General features: G+C 39.0%; 1 protein-coding gene across 1 annotated transcript in view; it reads right to left on the reverse strand.

Moving 5' to 3' along the window:
• Window positions 1-16,377, reverse strand: part of spon2a (spondin 2a, extracellular matrix protein) — a 32,685-nt gene extending 16,308 nt beyond the window's left edge. The window contains exons 1-3 of the mRNA XM_051649572.1: window positions 16,294-16,377; window positions 10,800-11,028; window positions 2,274-2,494 (exon numbers count right to left, since the gene is read on the reverse strand). Of these exons, the coding sequence (XP_051505532.1) occupies window positions 2,274-2,494; window positions 10,800-11,028 (450 nt within the window). The 5' untranslated portion in view covers window positions 16,294-16,377. The remainder of the gene's footprint in view (window positions 1-2,273; window positions 2,495-10,799; window positions 11,029-16,293) is intronic.
• Window positions 16,378-23,803: the final 7,426 nt, after the last annotated feature.

Consider the following 23,803-nt stretch of genomic DNA (forward strand, 5'->3'; position numbering starts at 1 on the left):
GCAACTCTAAAAACAGCAACGGCGGTGCAGACATCCCGCCTTGTTGTGGTTATATGCCAGCAGAGTGAATGCCAGGCACATATAAGGGTAATTGCTGCTTTTTAATAAGTCTCCTTTGCATTCTCAGCTTTGGCTATAAAGATATGTAGGTCACCAACAGCACCAGTGCTGCCTGTAGACCCTATAACCAACTGACTCATTGGTAACAGTGAAATAATTATTCCAGAGCCGGAGAAGGAAGATTTCCAGCCTTCCCATATCTGCAGAGATCTGGTGGGTGCAGAAAACAGCACAGAAGCCGGAAGGGAGGAATGAGGGTTGTGGTCTGGAGGTCCTGGAACTCTGGATGTGGTTTTGGAGACCTGCTCTGGTTCTGTCTGTCTTTGTACAATAAAAATATATATATTGCATTTTTAAAGATGTCTTCTAGGAAATTAACTCATTGAGTTTCATTCAGGTTGTTCCATGCCCCATTAGTTTGAGCCCAAATCAATGTTGTGGAAGCTACTTTGAAACTGTAGTTTGGCGGGCTACAAGCAACTCATAATTTAAAGTAGTCTAACTACAATCAAGCTACATTTTTGAAAAGGTACTTATAAACCACAAGTTAAAAACAAAAAGTAGATTGAAGCTATTTAATGGAGAAATTGCTTTATGAATATACACACTCACTGAGCACTTTATTAGGAACATTTTGGTCCTAATAAATCGCCCAAAGTAGTCTTCTGCTGTTGTAGCCCATCCGCCTCAATGTTCAACGTGCATTCTGAGATGCTATTCTGCTCACTACAATTGTACAGAGTGGTTATCTGAGTTACTGTAGTCTTTCTGTCAGCTCGAATCAGTCTGGCCATTCTCTGTTGTTCTCTCTCATCAAACAGGCATTTTCATCCGCAGAACTGCCAGTCACTGGATGTTTTTTGTTTTTGGCACCATTCGGAGTAAATTCTAGAGACTGTTGTGTGTGAAAATCCCAGGAGATCAGCAGTTACAGAAATACTCAAACCAGCCCATCTGGCACCAACAATCATGCCACGGTCGAAATCACTGAGATCACATTTGTTTCTCCATTCTGATGGTTGATGTGAACATTAACTGAAGCTCCTGACCATATCTGCATGATTTTATGCACTGCACTGCTGCCACATGATTGGCTGATTAGATAATCGCATGAATAAGTAGATGTTCTTAATGAAGTGCTCAGTGAGTGTATAACTATTAGATAATCTATTTTTTCAATATTAACATTAGCCTATGATACTTATAAGGTACAAAAACAAAAAAATCTTAAACTTGTAACAACAAATAAACTAGAAAACACCCTAACTTATATAATTGGTCCAAAATACAGCAATAAACCTAGTAATTCTTGCGTTGTTTTTAGCTCTAGACAGCGCACCCTCTCATGTGAACACTCAAACCACTGTGCACAAGCTTCTCTTATCAAGACTTTCACTGCAAAATGTTGATTGTATGCCTTCAGAAGACTTGGAATATGATGCAGGAGTCACATGAACTACTTTTATGATTCTTTTGGGTCCTTTTTGTGCTTTAATGTGAAGCACTATCCATTGTGTTGAAAATACGGTCAGCAGTATTCAACAAAACTTCTCCTTTTGCGTTCCGAATACGTTTTAAAATCATACAAGCTTGGAACCACATGAGGGTGAATAAAAAACAACTATTCCTATAAAATATTTTGCTACAAAAATATTAAAAATGCTGTGCAGGGACTGAAGTGAATCGGTGAGTCTGAACTAATTCACTGAAATAATTCAGACTGTCTATGAGAGGGAAGGCATTCTGGGAGAGCTTGTGACTGGAAATGCTACACTATTTTGAAAACAGCGAAACTATTGTCACGCTAAAGAAAAATTGTACGTTATTTATGTGGAAGGTAATATTTGCTTATATACCAAATTTGTATTGGTTAATTCAATCTAGTTGCCTTTACTTACAGTCAAGTGTTGTTACTTGTTTCATGTAATTAGTTTTGACTTGCAACATCTTTAACAGCTTTGGTCTTGATTACATTTACTTAAGGCGTTGAAGAAAGTCCAATGAACTGAAACTGTTGCTTTTGCTTTTTTTTGACTCAGAAATAATCTGAGAAAACATGTTCCAAAATTTAGTGAATTAAGAAAATGTATTATAATTATCATTATTTCTTATTCATAAATAATTTGTTCTATCTATGAAACAAATAATTACTTGCAGATCATGATTTTCGTGACTGTTATTCAGATATGTAGTAGTGACCATGCCCATCTTACCAGTGGACTCCTGGGCGTCAAAAGCAGTTCTGTGGAGCTGTGGCCGATGCCAGAGGGGATCCCAGCTGTGCGATACATGGACCCCACCACCCTTCTCTTCCTTGCCTCCTTTGCTCCCTTTACCAGCTCCACTGTCAAACCCACCTCGGCAAAGCTCTGCATTCCAGCACTCGCCAGCGTCCCCTCCTGCCAAAGTCGGTACTGCTCATTATGGGTCACAGCTGCACAGAAGAAATAGAGCAAAGAATGTTTCCCTGTAAATTGTCTCAAGTTATCAAAAAAGTAGCCAATGCATGAAAGGTAAACTGAGTGGAAACACTTAAATGGGCAGGTTCCGTAGTGGCCTGTTGAAAATTACTACCACTCCATTGACTTTTTATGGCTTTTTATAAAAATCTGTAAAACACACAAATACACACAAGCCTTGTGTGTCAGCGAAACACACATTGAGCTTTTCAAATAAAGCTATGCAGAAGTGTGGTTGCCTAGAAAATAAACCTTTAACACCTGAAAACAAAATCTCTAAGCCTGAAAGAAAAACCAGACACTGAGTTGTAAGAAAGCTTTGAGCACACCTAAAGTTCAGGGGTAACTTAGACTGCTGTGCAATAAATTAAATAAAGGGGCAAAACAAACAATAAAAATTGTGGTGCAACACTGTTTTTGGGTATATATATATAATCACACATTTAAAACTATACTTCTCTCTCCACTGCCCCTCCCTGAGAGCCCTCCAAGAATGCCAAATAGCTGCCCCATTTCCCATCAAACGAATCCAAGTTCCACAGCCTTCTACATGACATTTTCTTGAAAGCCGCCACCCTCCCTATCTCTGTGCACCACTCTTGAAATGAGGGCACTCCGGCTGACTTCCATCCCCTTAAAACAATCTGTCTGCTGATCATAACACTTGGTAGGACCCAATTTTTTATGTGTTTATCCCCTATATTGATGACCGCCCCATTGCCTAAAATACAGAGTCTGGGACAAAATGAAATTTGAGTGCCCAAAACATCACACATAAAACTCTGAACCTTCAACCAAAATTCTTGGATCTTAACACACCACCAAAAAACATGGGTTGTGTCTCCATCTTCTGATTGGCATCGCCAGCAGGTGGGTGTGTCTTTAAGACCAAGCCTATACAATCTTAAGGGGGCCCAATAGAATCTATGTAGAATCTTGAATTGCATAAGGTGCACCCTTGCATCTCTAAATGCAGACTTGACCTTTATAAGAATCCTAGCCCACACTCCCTCCTCCAATACCAAGTTTAAATCTTTCTCCCATAATCTCTTGATAGAAGTTAAAGCTCCGTCCCCCAGACTCTGAATTAGCAGGGAGTAATACACTGATGCCTCATGACCTTTTCCAAAAGCAGTAATCACCACTCACAGAGTATCTGCCACTTTAGGGGGGTGTATGCTACTCCCAAAAATAGTACAGAGCAGGTGGTGCAGCTGTAAATACCTAAAGAACTGAGATCTGGGAATCCCAAAATGTTGAACCAAATTTTCAAAAGATCTCAACACTCCACTCTCATATAGGTCACTGAGTGTATTAACCTCCCTCACAATCCACTCTGACCAGTGGAAAGGGGACTTATGAATACATAATATTGGGTTCAGCCATATGCTCGAGGCAATATTTAAATAAATGTCAGCGTGCAAATGCGAGATAATGGGGTGTAACTTAACTTCTCCGATTAGTTTGATAGAAAGGCTTTGCAATGCCGAAATAGGTGCAAGAACTTCCTGTTCAATACAAAACCAGGGAGGGGTTCTCTCAGGTGAAAGAGACCAATGAGCCAAATGTCTGAGACCAAATACATAATAAAACAAAATCTTGTGTAGGCCTAGCCCACCTTTGTCAATCGGCCTATGCAACTTGTAATACAACTTGTTAAATGTAATCTGGGACATTTACCATTCCAAATGAAGGACTTCACTATGCTATCAAATTGTTTGAAATAAGAAAGGGGACATCTATAGGGAGAGACTGTAGCAGGTATTTGAATTTTGGAATACAAATCATTTTAATAACATTAACCTTCCCAATCACAGATAAATGTAATGAAGCCCACCTACCCACATCGCTCGAAAACCTTTTTATTAAAGGCTCAAAATAAACTCTAACTAAATCACACAAATTTGCTGGGAATAAAATACCCAAATACTTAATGCCCTGTTTGGGCCACTGGAAGGCGCCCGGCTGAAAAGCCGTTACTGGGCAGTACACTGTCACAGCCAAAGTTTCAGATTTAGACCAATTAACTGTATCCTGAGAACTTAGAAAAGGAATTAATAATTCTGTGGAGGCAAGCCATAGATCTAGTAGGGTCTGAAACGAATAATAAAATATCATCTGCGTAAAGCAAAAGCTTATGTGCCACACCTCCCCGCCACCAACCTTGGAAAATCATCCTCCTTTCTTATCACAGCTGCTAATGGTTCCAGGGCAAGACCCTGCCGGGTGTCCCTAATCAGAGTAAAATAATCTGAAATTAATTCATTCGTTTGTACCGCCGCATCCGAGTGTCTATAAAGTAACTTAATCCAACCAATAAAAGTGTTCCCGAACCCGTACATTTCCAAAATCTTAAAAAGATAATCCCATTCTACCATATCAAACGTCTTTTCGGCATCAAGCGAGATGGCAGCGACCGGAGTCTGATCATTCGCCACTGACCACATGATATTGATGAAATGCCTAATGTTATCAGAAGAGCTACGGCCCCGAATAAACCCCACCTGACCTATATGTATAAGAGAAGTCATAACTTTACTTATTCGGTTAGCCAAAATTTCTGACAATATTTTAATGTCTGGCTGGATCAGGGAAATTGGAGGATAACTCTTACACTCGCTTGGATCTTTGTCCTTTTTAAGAATCAGACTGATCTGGGCTTGCGTCATGGTTGGCGGAAGCTTTCTATTCTTTAATGATTCCATATAAACTTCTAGCAAAAGTGGAGCCAATTCTGTAGCATAAGATTAAAAAATTCAGTGGCAAAACCATCTGGCTCTGGAGCCTTGCCTGTAGGCAAGGCCTTAATTACCTCACCAAGCTCTTCCACGGTTATCTCAGAATCAAGATAATTTTTTTACTCAGCCGTCAGTTTAGGAAGTTCTAATGGTTCCACAAAGTTTCTAATATCCTCATCAGTAGACAAAGACATGGAACTATAGAGATAAAGATAGAATTCTTTAAAACCATTATTAATATCAATGGCTGAGGTAAATATTTCACCACCAACAGATTTCACTGAGGGAATGGTAGAAAAAGACTCTCTCTGTTTTATATATCTTGCCAGAGGTTTTCCTGCCTTGTCTCCCAACTCAAAGTATGACTGTCTTGCCCTGAATAGCCAAAACACCACCTTCCGTGACAAAGTAGTATTATATCTGTATTTCAATCGGGTCAATTCTCTTAGGCCATCAGACGACATTCGGCGCTTCAGCTCTGCCTCGGCACTTTTAATATTCCCTTCCAATTTCACGAGTTCTCGTCCTTTGGATTTTTTGGTAAATGAGGCATACCGAATGATCCGGCCCCTAAGAACCGCCTTAAGTGCCTCCCAAGCCACACCCACAGTGGATACTGAGGACCAGTTGGTCTCCATATAAACATTGATTTCAGCCTTTAACATTTGTTGGAATTCAGGAATTTGCAAAAGGGATACATTAAAGCTGCAACTATAAGATTTCCTTTTCTCCTTATGTGCCAACACCTCTAGACACACCAGGGCTTGATCTGAGACTAAAATGTTTCCAGCTGAGCAGTCAACATCAGATGAAATGAGGGACTTAGATATAAAAAGAAATCTATTCTAGTGTAAATCTTATGGACTGATGAAAAAAATGTATAGTCCCTACCAGATGGGTTCAAAAGTCTCCAAATATCTGTAAGACCAAGATTTTTACAAAAGATTCATCCACAAAACTTTCCCAAAGGAGTGTTACTCCACAAAACAAACTCCAACTAGGCGGAACCAGCACAAAAAGGGCTCTCGGTTTCCTTGAACAGTCAAGTGAATGTTCAGAGAGTCGATTCCACACGGCTGCAATGTGAGTACCATAAAATAACTTACTCACTCCATTGACTTTATGAAGGACATCACTTGATGTGTGCATGTGAATGTTTTACAGCCATCCTTAGCATCTATTCTCAATTTGGCCAGGAACATCAGTGCAAAAGCGACCTTCCGTTGATGTAAAAGTTTCTTGCATTCCTTGAATCGATCACGTTTCTCTCTTGTTGAATTCTCAAAGTCCGGGAACAAGAAAATGCTGTGGTTCTTCCAAAAAAGCCTTCTTTTACTCCTCGCCTCGCATAACACAAGATCTTTATTGGATGATCTCAGAAATTTAGCCAGAATTGATTGGGGCCTGTCTCCCTCCGCGGGTCGCCGAGCAGGAACCATGTGAGCTCGCTCGATTTCTAGCTTATGGCCTGCTATGTCAAGCAGATTCTGAAAGAACCCTTCCAGGAATTTCACCATATCCTGACCCTCTTCGGCCTCAGGAATTCCGACGATTCGGATGTTATTCCGCCGGCTATGGTTCTCCATATCCTCCAGCTTCTCCAAGAAATGCTCCAAATCCACCTTGGTCGCTAGCGGATTAGCAGATAATTCCCCCTCCAATGACTCCAGATAATCGATCTGTTTCTCAACATCCCCCACTCTTGTAACCACCTCAGATAATTTCGTCTCCATGGCAGTGATCGATCAACATATTACAGCAAGATCCTCCAAGTCAGCAACGACCTTCATCAGCATTGCCGACATGTTCAACATCTCTCGCAGAATTTCCCTCATTTCACCGACCAAATCGACTCCCTGGCTCAGGGCCTTCTCGGGGGTGTCAGCTTGAGCACGTAAGTGTCTTTTAATGTCTCCAGAGCCCGATGATTTTGAATTCTTTGACATATTGTCCTCCTAGAATAGTTATGGAACAGAGTATCGAATCTATCGAATAATGTTAAAACTAGCAAAGTGCGCAGAGCTCACTGTTCACACAGAATTTCTCGCATGGTGTCACGTGACTCCAAACAGATGGTTTATTTATAATTATTTAGTAACACACTTTGTAAAAACTCAGTGAATTCAAATGCACAATACAGATATAATAAAAGCCACAGTATGTAGAAGGGTTGACACTCCTAAGAACATGTAATATTACATTTTTAATTCTCTTTTTCATGGTATGTGGAAAAAACACCATAAGCGGACATGACAATTGTGAAAGCGGCACTTCCCTTTAGGCTACATGATGAGGGAAACCATCCAAAATGCTTTGAAACCAGCAGACTTTGACTTCTGAGATATCAGTATGATATCCATTAATGCTGCATGATTGATTGAAGTAAGATTGAAATTGCAATGTGGGCTTGTGCGATTACTAAACCTGACAAAATAAGGTAAGTGGCAAAATATTGGTATTGTTGTCAGCCTATAGGTTTTTGTTTAAATCGGTATTGGCCAAAAATTTTCACATCGGTGCATCCCTAGTTAGGGGTTTGCTTTAAATCCTTAACCCTAAGTGAGAGCAATAATAACTAATTAAATACAAAATGTGCCTAGAAGCCAACTGAAGAGCTTGATAATTCACCCGCTAGAGATTGATTTCATAACAGAAGCTTTGAAAGAGGAAAGAGCTAAAATGATGCTTTCAGCTTCTCTTTAATGTCCTACTGCGTTCTTCATAGTTACAAACCATTTTGGTCTGGCAGCCCTCTGAGTCAGGGAGCAAAAGTGCAAGAGAATGAGAGAGAAAGAAAAAGATACAAGTGAGAATGACAGGAAGGCAAGCAGCACGTTTGGCACATTTACACGTCTTGTCTGACCGGCTTGGCGCAAATGTGGACCTGAAAAATTGGAGAGACCAGACCTCAGTCAGCTAAACCACAAACCAAAACCGTCTCCCTCCCTTTCTCTCTCACTGTCTCTCATTAGTCTTTCTCCTAATTCTCTATTAATTTATCTGGAGTGTTCATACAGTGGCCCCAAAAGTAATTAGACACTTTAGCCACACTTAAAGAGGTATTCTTTTTTTGCATAGATAACAAAATATCAAAAGTGGCATCTGCAGATGCTAAAGAACTAACTTCACTTTTCTTGGCTATTTATGCAATGACGTTTAAGTGACTGGTGTCAAGGTCATTTTTAGTGGATGTATGAAGTCAGTTCCCCTTAAGTTGGACTATGGACATGTTTCACTAACATTTGACAACCAGAAAGTGTCCAAATACTTTTAATACAACAGTTAGTATCTGCTTTAGCTTAATTTGAAACTCTTTTAATTAGCATAATAAAAATAGACAAATTAACTGGCCATATTGTGTCTAAAATTCTAGACACAGGTTACTAGAACTTTTATAAAGCAATAGTGCACTCTCAAACATGCTGTTGTACTGAATATCAGCATGGTGATTACTTGCGGCTTTGTGCCTATGGCTGAATCACAGAAGTGCTGATTTTCAGTAAAACAGCACTCTTGCTCATGCTATATTGCTTAAATGTATTCATTTTGGAAATTAAATCTTTTGTTTATCATTTAAAAAAACTCATTTCTCTTTGTTCTTTTTGTGTTTTGCTTGAAAAGTGTTCCTTGTGCTGTCTTTATTTAAAATTAATGCCACTTTCTTTGATATTTTGTTTGAAACAACATGATGAAGAGTGAATGATGACAGAATTTTTATTTTTGGGTGAACTATCCCTTTCTTAAATACAGTGGGGCCACAGTATACGTATGTAATCATTCACAACCTTTTCATTTGATTAAAAATGTTTTGGTTTTCAACACAATTGTGATACAAATGTGATAAATGGATAAAGAAAGGGGGCGGAAAGCCATCCAGGAGGCAGGAGAAACCACACAGTCATCATCTATGTGCTCCAAACCCGCAGCCTGAACTTTCAAGAGCTTTGGGTAGTAAATGTTTTGGCTGAGGTTGTCCACGTCTGCTGCTCATCTTGGCTGGCATGCGGTGGCATGTCATGACATATCAGTGACACCCAGAAAGCAGATTCTCAGAAATGCGAGCACACAGGGATCGCATTAAAATCAATGGACATTGCAGACCACTGGACTTTGGCTGCATACGCCATGTATTTATGGAAGGAGAATAAAAGACAAGGGCGAACCTACAGGGCAGCTCATGTCATCTGGCAACAGTTATTCTCTTCTACCTCCCTCTCGCTTTCTGCTTTCCTCATTAGACTGCCCTGCTCCCATATTGCACAGTGCTGGGTGGTGTCACATGTAATTTGGGGAGTGTTTTGGGTCATTGGGGCAGATCATAGGGTTAACAGGCCAGCTGTGAATACTCTGTGTCCTGACATACGGTAAGGTGAGGAAAGACAAGTTTGAATGTCCTCATCCCTGACAGCATCGTACAGCATGTGGAATGATCACTGGAGAAGCGGCGGTCAAACTCAGGGAACGAGACATTCAGCCCACAGTCAGTTCGCTAACCGACTGATTCCACAAAACTGGAAAACACTTTCTCAATCTAGTAAATGCTAATCTGATTGGCTGGTTTGAACCAACTTCCACAAGTAAGGGCTTTTCAAGATGTATATATCAGTCCGCCTGGAAACAGAGTTTTGTTTACAAGGTACCGGGTTGATACAATGAGCACTTTTGATGATGAAATAATCACTGGATTTGCCATAGTTTGTCTGGTTAGTGACATCAAATCTTTTAGACATTTATAGTTTTGTTTGAGGCTCTAAGTAGCAAGTAAACTATAGATATCCACAATCAAAACTGAATATTCTACTTTGTATTCTTATGTCTGTAAAATAGTCTGTACTTATTTTCTGCAATGTAATTACTGTAGAAATGCAATCTTTGTGTCTAGTTTGGTTTCATACAATTTTGAAAAACATTTGTCATTTTCTAAATAAAAAAAAAAAATTCATTGATTTGGTGGACAAAAGTTTTTCAAATATTAATAATATTTAGAAACAAAAGTGTTTCACAGATTTATTTTTATTTTTTTATAATAATAAAAGATTATTCTGCACTACTTCAACTACTGCCAACATTTCTCCAGACAGTTACACTGCATGACATTTCTTACTTTAAGCCCCAGAAAAAAATATCAAAATAAATTCCATTTTTTATGTATTTTTTGGAATAACCTACTTGATCTGGGCCAAAGAAAAGGGCATCACGTCATTGGCCCAGATTCACTGCACATTTTTCGCTATTTTTCTGTACAATCATTTATGGGGTATGCTGCACCATTATTTATTTATTTATTTTTCATGTCTGTTTATTACCAAATAAACCTGCCCTAAACAGTAGCCTACCTAGAAAAAAAGATGAACTGTGATTGATCACTTTCCATGTCAGTCAAGCAGCTCTTCCTGTGTAAATGGGCAGTTCTTGTACAGAATAAGCTGCAGTAAGGACCAGACATTGTGTCGCGAATGCAACCTACGTCTGGGTTGTCGATAATTCACCTCATCTGATAATGCCCACAAACTCACATTCTCACATTTCACGGGAGTCATACCCATTAATTTTGACCACTGTGCAGGGGGTCGGAATAAGGGATACTGTTTCGGGAAGGTCTGTGGACTCCAGTGGCCAGTAAACACCAGGATGTAGGAGGCGGGTCCTCGAGCTGTGCACTCCGTCCCATTGGTCAGGTTCACCGTGGTGGAACACGAAAGGGTGAACCTGAGGAGCACGACAAGCAGCTGCTGCAGCCAACCAGGAACGAGGATCTCTGATGACATCATCTGTGTCAGAAAAAAGAGCAGGAAAAGTCATTAGCCATGAACAACTTCTCTTTAAGGATTTTTTTTTTCTTTTTTACAGTTTGTTTATATTATATATTAGTGAAACGGCCATGTGCAAATAAAATTAATTCATCAATCACATTTCAGAGATTTATTCTACAATATTTCTGATCCACTCATGCAGCAAATATGTTTTGAAAGAGAATATTATATAACAGTGGATCCTGAACCAAGACACCTTAATCCAGAGTTGTTGGAGGAAAGCATCTGAGATTTTTAGCTTGCTCAGGTTCAGAGTGCATTTAAAGACAGACACTCTCAGACTGTAATAAACTGATGTAACCAAGTGACATCAGTTAAGTAAAATCCACTTGAAAAATAGCTTAAAAGAACAGTTCACCCATGTCATCATTTACTCACCCTCACCTTCGTTCCAAACCCATATGACATTCTTTCTTTAGTGGAATGTAAAAGGAAAATGTTTGCATGTCCAGTTCTTGAGCAGGAGTTTCCATTTCGTTCAAGCATGTTATAATAAGTGGTGGTTCGGTGCTGGAATTTTTCATTTTTAATTGTTATTTTATGATGAGTGTTTTTTGTGAAACTCACAAAGTGGTGAAACTCATGAATATTAATTAGGTTATGTGCAGATGATGTCAAGTAATCTTTACTGTTTTGATAAAGAGTCATTCTTGATGACCAATTAAAGCTCTCCAATAAATATTTCACAAAATGTATTTGATAACTTCATCCATCTTATAATTTCTCTCAGAGAACTCGATAGTATGGAATAACATGAGTTATAGATTAGTTTCCCTTGACATAAGCCCCGTCCTACGGTACGGCGTCAGGTTCTTGCTTGAACCATCAGAACCTGCCGGAAGGCGATGACATCAGGTTAGAGGATTTACTCTACCCCCCCACCCCACAACAGAACGGGACCTAAACTGGTGGTGTTGGGGTGGCGGTGGGGGAAAGTAACGCAGCATACGAGCAATGACACACAGCTGTGGGACCTCATAAGGCATTGGCTAGATAATGATTGGATGAGATGCCAGAATTTAATTAATTAATTAATTAATTAATGACATAATGCTACTATGAGTCCTCTGTGAGAATTATCGCTTAGGCTTCCATTTCTTTAATATTTCAAAAAGTAATGGGGAAAAAAATTGTCAAAGAGCACCAAGAGGCAAAAAGTGGTAGGGTCATATCCCACCCGTCCCACCTGTAAATGACTCCTTTGATCCTAAGACTAACAAAACCCCAGGACCGACAGTGGCAGATGTAGGGATGAAGTTTTCAAATTAATTATGTGAAATATTTATTGAAGTGCTTTAATGGGTCATCAAGAGTGACTATTTGATCAAAACAGGAAAGACTATTTGAAATAATCAGTGCATAACCTAATTAATATTCATGAGTTTCGGCATTTCAGCAGGTCTGCGCCGCCCTACCCACGTCTGCGCTAATGGAACTGAGGCTGTCAAGCTCCAAAATAACTGAAAAGCACCATAAAAGTAGTCCATGTTACATGTGCGCTCTATTCAAAATCTTCTGAAGCCATACAATAGCTTTGTGTTAGGAACAGACTAACATTAAGTCATTATTTAATGAAAATCTTCCCCTCCCGTATAGCTCTCAAATCTCATTCAGGTTTGTATTAATTCAAACATGGCACAACATGACGCATTGTGCAAGATTTAGCATCAATAACAGGACATGCAAGACGTCTGATGTCACTAAAGCTGCCACAAAGTGTCTTGACTGGAAGCTTCTGTCACCAAAACAAATTCCTTGTATGTGTAAGCATACTTGGCAATGAAACTCATTCTGATTCTGACGTGCCGTGTTTGAACGTATGCAAACATGAGTACAATTTAATAGCAGTTTTTTGCTATATTTGGAGCTAGAAAGCCCCAGTTTCCATTCACTTTCATTGTAAGAGCAGCATGAACATTCTGCAAAATATCTCATTTTGTGTTCCACATAAGAAAGAGAGCCATATGAGTTCAGAACAACATAAGGGTAAATAAATAATGATGAAATATTCCATTTTGGGTGAGCTATTCCTTTAAAGAAAGACTGCCATCCAGAGAAATTACACTGCACTCACTGTCCAATCAGCAGAAAAGGACACAAACTAGCATTTCTTTATGAGCATTAAATGGATAGTCCACCCAAAAATGAAAATTCTCTCATCATTCACTCACCCTCATGCCATCCCAGATGTGACTTTTTTTCTTCTGCTGAACACAAATGAAGATTTTTAGAAGAATATCTCAGCTCTGTAGGTCCATCAGAACTTTGAAAGTCTAAAAAGCATTTAAAGGCAGCATAAAAGTAATCTACATGACTCCAGTGGTTCAATCCATGTCTTCAGAAGCAATATGATAAGTGTTGGCTAGAAACAGATCAATATCTGAGTCCTTTTTTAGCAAAAATTCTCCTCCCTGCAAGGTAGGTTGGGATATGCACAAAGAACGCAAATCACCAAAAACAAAAGAAGAAGAATGTGGAAGTAAATGTGAAAGTGGATATTTACTGCAAAAAAATACTTAAATATTGTTCTGTTTCTCACCCACACCTATCATATTTCTTATGAAGACATGGATTAAACCACTGGATTACTTTAATGCTGCTTTATATGCATTTTGGACTTTGAAGCGTGTTTCGCCCAGGGTGCCATACAAGCTAGAACCGCTACTGAGTAAATAATGGGTGAATTATCCCTTTAAAGGGGAACAGCCTGCAAAGGTAAATCTATTTCATAATACATACTTACGTTATGCTTTAAATAAAACCCAATTAACAGCTGTTGAAGGCATGTGTGATGAGGTGAATAGGTTGAGCAGAACCACACACCCCAATCAACATTTTCTTATCACATCAACCCTGTTCCCTCTCTCCTAGGCTTACGATTCTTTCTTTACTAAATTGAAATAACACTACACCAGCAATCCTGTTGTGACTGAGTTATTTTCATCTCATATAGCCTATGATTGTGTGTGTGTTACGCAAGACTGGATTAGACTCCAGCGGAAGATTTAGAGCATGACTGCATGAGATACAGGGATCTGCACCGTCTGCCACTATCCCATAATAAAGAGGCAAGGCGACAAAGGGCACAAGTTCATCGCTGCAGGCTCAGACTATTGCTCTGGCCCAAACATTGGATCCCAATAGTTTCAAACGAGCCATGATCAGATTACAGACCCCACATATCAAAGACACAGGCTTACGGCCTCTCTGCAGCTGATATTTTTATGCTCGCTTGTTAAAGTTTAATGCCATTAATGTAGGTTTAGGATAGACAGGTTGTTTATAAATATACAGTGGGGTTCAAAAGTCTAACTTGCATATTGCTTATTTTATACAGCTTTTTTCTTTTTATATATTATATTATCAGCATAACAATTTGAGTGAAGTCTTAGTATTTGGTAAGTCTCCCTTTTGCTTTAATAACAGGATGAAGTTTGAATGGACTCCATAAGTTTGTGCAAAACCTGATGATCCATTTTATCTAGCATGATTTGAGAACATTCCAAAGGGCATCTTGTGTGCTTTAATGGAATCTTTTATACAAATGAGTTAACATGGTCAATGTCATAAATTTGCTAATTTGATTAGTGACAAGGAAATAGTAAATAATCTTAAATATTTCTAATTTACTTTACTTTGTTTTAAATTGTTCAAAATACAAAACTTTCCGTTTACTTCCAGGTTTAAATTAGATTTGGAATCCCAGACTTTTGAACCCGTATGCATATGACTGTATAAAGCAGTAGATGGGGTTATAACAGTGCTCATAATGAACAGATATATTAAGATCTATTAGGAGAGAGAGCTATTGAGTCATCTGAAATGACCTCATGTCTAATGAATTCCGTTCAGGGTTGAGTCTCTTGTTTTAAACAGGCTAAACCGCAGGTTCAACAGGACATAAATAAAATCTTATGACCAAGAGCGCTGTGCGTGCACTCCTTTGCGGTTGCCGTTTCATTCTCTTTCTTCAACTCTCAGAGTCCTTATTTATGAAATATTTGACAGATACGGTTTCAGCATCTTTCAGAAAATCTAAAGTGCCATTTGATCGTAGAATGCAAGGACCAGACACACACTCTACAATCCTTCACGTTGTTTGTCCTCAAAACAAACAAATCTGTTCTTCGTAAGAAAGTGACCAATGCATTGTATGTCTGTGTTGTCTGTGTCCGGTGAATTCAATGTTTCCACAAGACATCTGTTGACAATAATTACAACTTTACACATTTGTCGATTGCCGTTAAGTGTTGACATTATGCAAGCATTCAAAACCAAGTCCCTCACTTGCAGGAACACATTTTCTGTATTCCCTTGTTTGAGGCTTTTACAATAGAATGATTAAAATCTTCTCATTTAAAGGGATAGTTCATTCAAAAATGATCATTTACCCTCACGTGGTTCCAAACCCATATGACTTTCTTTCTACCGTGGAACACAAAAGGAGATGTTAGGAATAATGTTAGTCTCATTCACCATTGACTGAAGCTGTCATTTTGGGTTTGGAACAACTTGATGGTGAGTAAATGGTGACATAATTTACATTTTTTGGGTGAACTATCGCTTTAATGAAATCAGTAGCTGCACTTGTCAGTGGTTGCAGATGCTGCCTGACACTGACCTAAAGCAAGCCTCTCTCTGTTTACGCTCTCAAATGTGGTGTCAAAAGGCACCCATATTTTCAAACATCCTACAGAAAGGCAATTCTCGGCTCCCAGCACAAACGAGACACATCAAAACCAGGGCAGACGGAAAGGTGCCAAAGAAAGGAGCTTGCGGCTTTTTGCCACTTAGAGGGGGAAAGGGAGATTAAACTTACTATGCAGGCGCAGTGCTGCAGAAAAGGGTGAAAATTTTTGAGCAATTTCATGCAAACACAAAACCACACAGACAGACTTTAGAGTTTGAGAAATGAATGAGAAGGGGAAAAAAGGAAAAGGAGGAAACAGTAAAATAACTGTTAAGAGAGGCACACGTGTTAAATCATTTATGGAGAGGGGAATTGTTCCTCAAAGAAACATCAGACCTACAGAAAAAGAGTGTGGGAAGGTCGGCGTATAGAGACAGCAGGAAGGAAAGGAGAGATCCAGAAATGCAAGCTTTGTCTTAACCGTTGCCACAGCAGACAACATAGGTGCAGGAGACTCACAGATGCACGCACGCACACACACACACACACACACACACACACACAAGCATGCAATCTGAGAAGCTCACACTTACCTGGCTGTGACGAGTGGACTGCAGGACAGGGTTTGTGGAGATGTGCTCTTCAGATCTAGACACCTCTCTGTTCTCCTTCTTTCTTTTGCTTTCTTTCCCCTCCTCTCTTTCTCCTCCCCTCCCATTCTTCACCCCACCTCTCCATGTATGGGTACACTCACATACACACACTTCTGTGAGATAACACACAGTCCCATGTGTAATATAGGAACTTGATGTATTTAAATACAAATTTAAGTATAACCACTAATCATATAGTTAATCATATAGTTTATAGCTGTCTATAGGCATGGAATCATGTTCATTGTGTTTGGATTAAGAGCTGGTCTTTCTCACTAGCACAAATCATATTGCACAATAACTTTAGATATCGTGGAAAGAAATAATAGGGTACAATGGGGCTAAAGGCACCCCTTAAGGAAAATGTGCCTTTTTTCTGGTCGCAAAATGTATATCAGTGTTGGGTGTAATCTGATTACAAAGTTACTAGTTAGATTTACATTTATTCATTTAGCAGACGCTTTTATCCAAAGCGACTTTAAGTCCTTTTTTACTATAAAATAAAGCATATATTTGGTCTAGTCAGAACCTGAAGAGTTTGTTGTACTGAGATAATGTACTTATTGCAGATACAGGAGAGGTCCAGACAGCAGGATGCTCATGTATTACAGGACTCAGGTGATGATACTGTTATGCTGCCGTTTTTCGGATAAAATACAATTATTTTGTGGGAGATGAATGTGTAGAAAGGTCAGTCTAGCTTTATAATTGTTAGCTTACATACAATATCTGTATCTAAATGCTATAACCTACATTAAATGTTTTAGTGTTGACTGAGCAACTGATCCTGTTAATAGATTGAATGTATTGTTCCCTTAAAGGAACACAAACACATTCTGCAAAGACACTCAAAAGAAAGTGAATTGCAGGAAGGAAAAATGCCGGGCAGAGGAATATCAGAATACAGTTCATTTCAAACATGATAAAACATCTCACTGCTGTACATGTCTCATCTAATAATTATGGACTTTCACTATAGAATTTATCCATTCAGCGTCACAGCATGAAAACAGTTGAAAACATCATCACACTCACTGACAGTTCAGGTAAAACACTGTTCCATTTATTCATCAGTAATAATGCCATTTCAAAACATGTGAAGCATTCACAAAAAAAGATGCTGAATAGAAATGAACAAACTCTCAAAATGTCTAATGAACTTTTAGCACATGTACACACACCTGTTAGCACAATAATGCTATCGTTTATATATGTAATTCATTGTGCTTCGTTTCTGGTCGTCTATCGTTGCCGGACTATAACGGTGGATAATATAAGTAAACCCCGCTGTTGACTTCTTGCCAATAAATTGAAAAGAGCACACAAACAAATTATTCCAAGCTTTTTCAAACAGATGTTCCTAATTCAATCCTTCTGTAGGCAGCCAATGGAAGAAGCAGCATCTGGAACTGGAGCGCTTTGCTTTGCGTGTGGTTTCTGATCATAACATTGCTGTTTTAGACAAAACTTTAGTTTCGCTTGATTATTAGGGTAACCATTAACTGCACACTTTGTCCGGGAATTTTTTTAGACATTTTACAACATTTAAAAAGCAAGAATCTAACCACATGACACGCAAGCAAGCAGTGACCTGCTACACACAAAACGCCAACCAATCGCACTTCCGCTAGCCAAACGGAAATTCCACCGACCTTGCGAAATACAGTGGACTCACTGAGAATATTGTGGATACTCTATTCCCTGATAGCACACATACAACACCCAGACATCTATTTGATGTGTGTTTACATCTGGAAGATGTCTATTTTATCTTTAAGACATACGTCAATAAGTATGTCTCGGATGTCAATAAGACATTCAGCAAATGTTTTGAGACGTTTATGATTAATAGTGATTAAAAATCTGATCTTTTTAAGATGTTTACCAGATGTTAGATGCTTTCCAGATGAAAAGATCTAAAACAGACTTCTCTGAGTCGTACATGTGCTTTCTGGGTTTGTTGCACTGCGTTGGTCTGAACAGCCTCTAGTCTTTTTGACATGCTTTAGCCATTAGTTACATGAATGCTACACATACTGAAGAAAATGTAAAAATACTTCTCTCAGTGTCATCAGAATGGAATGGTTTCTGGAAAAAAAAAAAAAGAAAAAACGGTTTCTGTGCGTACCCCGAGATCTTGCAGGCAAAAGTAAGCAGAGATGACTTGACTTACAATGAAAGAAATGTAGTAGTGCAATTAAGGAAACTGTTAACAAACTGAATGTAAATGTTTATATTCACTTTCTGCATAAACTTTGTCATATTTAATACATTATTGTTTGGTTTTTAGGCCCATTTTAGTTATAGTACAGTAATACTGTATTTTGTAAAGCAGAAATGTTTACTTGACTTGAATGGAATATAATACTGTAGTATACAGAAGCTGGTAGTTTGTATTGGCATGCTGAGCCACATAAGCACTTTGAACCTTTAATTTAAGTTTTTCAGTGACATTTTGTTAACACTGACATGTCGTAATAGTAATGCCAATTTGTTTACTTAACCTAAGACATTTCATTTATTTAATTTTTATTCTTAACTGCTAATATTGTTTAACCAACATAAGCTTAAGAAAATAATTAATGAGGTTTATTTGATATATGTGTCTAGAGTCAATAGTTCTTTAAATTATACATTTAATACATTCATAAAAAAAGACTCTTATCTTAGACTCAGGCTTTACTGGTCTTGGACTCGACTCTGACTCGGCCCTCTTCTGGTCTCGTTCTTGACTTGAACTCGACCTAATCTGGTCTCGGACTGGACTTGGACTTGGATGAGCTGGTCTCGACTACAACACTGAGAAAGTACTACTAAAAGACAGAGATTAGAGTGCAACAAGAATTGTTTTTTATTTTATTTTTATGAGTGAATGGTCAAGTGCTCATGAAAAAGATGTGTCTTTAGCAAGGGAGCGAGGGAGTCTGTTTCGTGGTTGGAGTTGGGAAGGTCGTTCCACCAATGAGGTACAGTGAAGCCGAAAGACCAGGAAAGTGATTTGGTGCCAATTTGTGTTGGTACTACAAGGCGGCGCTCATTAGCAGACCGCAGCCTTCTAGTGGGAATGTAGCTCTAGTTACTGTATATTACTAGTAATAGTAACTTGTTACTAGTTACAATAGTTCAGGGCAATATATCAGGGCAATAGTTATAGGGCAAAATTTGACAACTTTGTCAGCTAGATGCTTTTTTGAGTTCCAAATTACCCACTTCAGAAAGCACGCATTTCATTTCAAATCAAATCTCAAGTATTCTATAAAAAAATGTATCTCTATTGTGAGTGGATCAGTCAAGTGAGCTCAACATGTTCCAGCTCTCTGTTCCCACCTCTATCTGTCAGTGGATCACCAGCTTTTTGACAGACAGGTAGCAGCTAGTGAGAATGGAAATTCACCTCCAGCACATGCACAATCAGCACTGGCACCCGCCAGGGATGTGTACTCTGAACACTACTCTTCTTCCTCTACACAAACGACTGCACTACCAAGGACCCCTCTGTCAAGCTCCTGAAGTTTGCAGACAACACTACTGTCATTGGCCTCATCCAAGATGACGATGAGTCTGCATACAGAAGAGAGGTTGAACAGCTGGCCGTCTGGTGCAGTCAAAACAGCCTGGAGCTGAACATGCTCAAAACAGTGGAGATGATAGGGGACTTTAGGAGAAACACCACAGCATTAACCCCACTCACCATTCTGAACAACACTGTGGCAGCAGTGGAGTCATTCAGGTTCCTGGGCACTACCATCTCACAGGACCTGAAGTGGGAGACCCACATAGACTCAGTTTTGAAAAAGGCCCAGCAGAGATTGAATTTCCTTCGCCAGCTGAGGAAATTCCACCTGCCACAGGCGCTGCTGATACAGTTTTACTCAGCAGTCATTGAGTCCTCTGCACTTCTGTAAATGTCTGGTTTGGTTCAACTACCAAGTCAGACATCAAAAGACTTCAAAGGATAGTTCAGACTGCTCAGAGGATTATTGGCCCTCCCCTATCCACTCTGCTAGAACTGTACACATTCAGAGTAATGAAAAGGGCTGGTAAAATCACTTTTGACCCCACTCTTGACCCTGAAAAAGGCCCAGCAGAGGTTGTACTTCCTCCACCAGTTGAGGAAGATCAACCTGCCACAGGCACTGTTGATACAGTTCTACTCAGCAGTTTTGTCTTTTTGACGCTGTCTGTCCTCTGCACTTCAATAACTGTCTGGTTTGGTTCAGCTACAAAATCAGACATCAGAAGACTACAAAGGACAGTTCGGACTGCTGAGCGGATTATTGGTTGCCCCCTGCCCTCCCTACAAGAACTGTACACTTCCAGAGTGAGGAAGGGCTGGAAAAATCACTCTGGACCCCACTCACCCAGCCCACTACCTTTTTGAACTGTTGCCTTCTGGATGGCGCTGAGCACCGGAACCATAAGGCACAAGAACAGTTTTTTCCCTCAGGCTATCCATCTCATGAACAGTTAAAACTACCCCACTGAGCAATAATTATGTGCAATACACATCTTAGTCTATTTATATTTATCCAACATATCCTACCTCTTCTGCCATTACATTCCCTTGCACTGTCTGTATATAACAGATTTGTATTTGTACATATATATATATATTGTCTTATTGTGTATTTCTATATATACTTATTTTCTATTCACTTTTTATTTTTATTCTATTTTTTCATTATCTCTGTCCTGTTGCTTTATTGTTTGTGCACTTGAAGCTTCTGTCGCCAAGACAAGGACAAATTCTTTGTATGTGTAAGCATACTTGGCAATAAAGCTCATTCGGATTCTGATTCTGATTCACCCAGCACCCTTCGTTTTTGAACTGTTGCCCTCTGGCTGGCACTACAGAGCACTGAGCACCAGAACAGCCAGACACAGGAACAGTTTTCTCCCTCAGGCCATCCACCTCATGAACAGTTCAAACTGCCCCCAAATACTTTCCTTTTTGTCAGCATAACCATGTGCAGTATTCAGTCCATCCATTCCTGCTTATATCTATACTCTTCTTCAATACATTTCATCACCTGCACATAACTGTATACAGTATCTGTATATAAAATATTCGAACAACATTATTGCTCTATTGTATTTTTCTCTTTTTATTTACCTGATATATCTTTTTTTTGTCACTAAATGTATAGATGTTTAAATGTATATGTTTGATGTATGTACTGTATATATGGTTGCATTCTCTTTGCACTGGAATCTTCTGTCACCATGACAAATTCCTTGTTTGTGTTAGCATACTTGGCAATAAAGCTCATTCTGATTCTGAACATGCTCACATTTGACCACTCTTTATAAAAATTATTTTGTTTTTTATTTTTTTTAATTCCCCCCCACTTAAGAAAATCACAGCGTTTTCACTATCGGGCCAGTATGAGCCAGGGCCATCAACTGGTCAGCCAATAGCCTCGGACGTCGAGCCGTGAGACCAAAATCGATCTTCATTCCCACCATCGGGCCAATGCCCTGAAACCCCCCCTTAATATGCCACCCTGTCGCCAACATCACACAGCCCACCCATTTCACAAGCAAGAGGGAAGCTCAAACTGAGGTATCAGACAATGGGACTAGCTAGCCCTCGAAATGAACATGGTGGAGACCGAAGCTGCCATTTGTTTGCTTATTTTGTTCTTTGCTTGGTGGAAAGCGAGACCTGACTCAGCAAAACTCCACCTTTGACATTTACACTGCCTCAAACCCCAGTTGGCCTTCTTTGGCCCAAGGGTAATCGACGTGTTCAATGTTCAAATGAAAACCTCTTTGGCATCCACATGTTTTTTTTTGTTTTTTTATGTGGATCAAAACAAAAATACTTTAAAAATATTGAAATTCTGTATAATATTGGCAAGGTATATCAGACCCAACCTGTCACATTTGGTTATACCCTAAATCCTGTGGGCTAAGCAGGGCTAAAAATTTAAAAAAAGACTGCCCGTGCAAATCTCGTCGGCATTGAGTGATTAGGGCGTTGCTACAGTGGTTGCTAATGTGTTTGGAGTGGTTTATAGTGCATTGCTATGTGATTGCTAGGGTGTTCTGGGTGGTTGCTAGGGTTTTTACAACTGTTCTATTGTCTGTCATATTCGAAAAAATTGTCAATCTCGAAAACTGCTTAGAGAAGTAATACACTTAAACAAAAAAATAGCTCTTTGTCTGAACTTGATTCAGTTGTGGACAGTGGCTCTACATGTTTAAAATTAGTTTTCTTAATTTAAAATTATTATGTAATCTCAACACAAACACTTTCTGTAGACAGAACCTAGTTGAATTGGGTAAAACCAACAAAATTAGCAGTCGATGCAACTCAAATAAATCTCTATTTTTTCTTTATGTATTTACTAGTGAAAATTAATCTTAGCATGCTAAATTCATGCTGGTTGGAAGCACTACAGAGTGTAATTTAGTAGCTATGCTGTAGTTAGCACAGCATTTACTTAATGAAGTGAGCGATTAAATTATTTTGTGATGTCTACCTGTTCTCATCATTAGTTCAAGCTCCACTCTTCACCATAATGGTAACCCAAAAACTCCAACATAACAGAAACTATTCTAAATTTCAGCATAACAAAACATTCAACCCTAACAAGTATCCCTCTATATATTCATCTTGTATAAAAACACATAAAATAAAACCTTAATTTGAACATTTACTCTCCCTATCGTGTCATGTAAAGCATGCTGGAAAATGGAAATCACCTGCCCAGTTTTGCTACATTAACACCACAAAAAGTATTCATGTAGTCCCAACTCAAATGTATTAGCCTAAGTAAACTTCCATTTTACAAATTGCAATGAAATCAAGTTGTGACAAAATGTTCTATAATTGTGTTGCTTTTGTTCATTTTAATTAAGTAAATTGAACAAGCTGTAAAAATATAATTTTTTCAGTAGTATACCTCTTCTCAACAAGGCAACATTTAAAGTATCATTCGTGGATGCAGGGCAAATTGCACACCTACGTTTAATACTTATGGGTTTGTTCGAATTCCTAACTGCAAGTATGAGCAACAGTAATAAGCATGAATAAAAAAAGAGAATATGGCTGATCAACAGCACCTACACTTGCATAAGATGTTTCAGTACAGGAAGATTGGCTTTCAGAATACTACACTCATAGATGTAAATGACATTGGAGAATTCAACAAAAGACACATTTGTAACTGATTTGCCTGTCAAGAATAGATGCTAGCAAAAATATACTGTAGCTTAAAACCTCAAGTATTTTACCAGGGCCCATAAATCAAGATTGGCATTTACAGGAAAAGTCAGATCTAGAAGGCGAAGGTAGTCATCACTAGCAGGGGAACAAAGCACTTCATCAGAGCCCAGGTTGGACTGTGATTAGCTTGCATTGACGCAGATGGGTTTGGACAGATCAAGCTTTAGCTGACACTGTAAAGGGTAAGTGATCAGTTTCTTTCACCGTGAGTGTTAAGTT

Source organism: Myxocyprinus asiaticus, chromosome 22 (genome assembly GCF_019703515.2).
Source record: "Myxocyprinus asiaticus isolate MX2 ecotype Aquarium Trade chromosome 22, UBuf_Myxa_2, whole genome shotgun sequence".
Lineage (NCBI taxonomy): Eukaryota > Metazoa > Chordata > Actinopteri > Cypriniformes > Catostomidae > Myxocyprinus > Myxocyprinus asiaticus.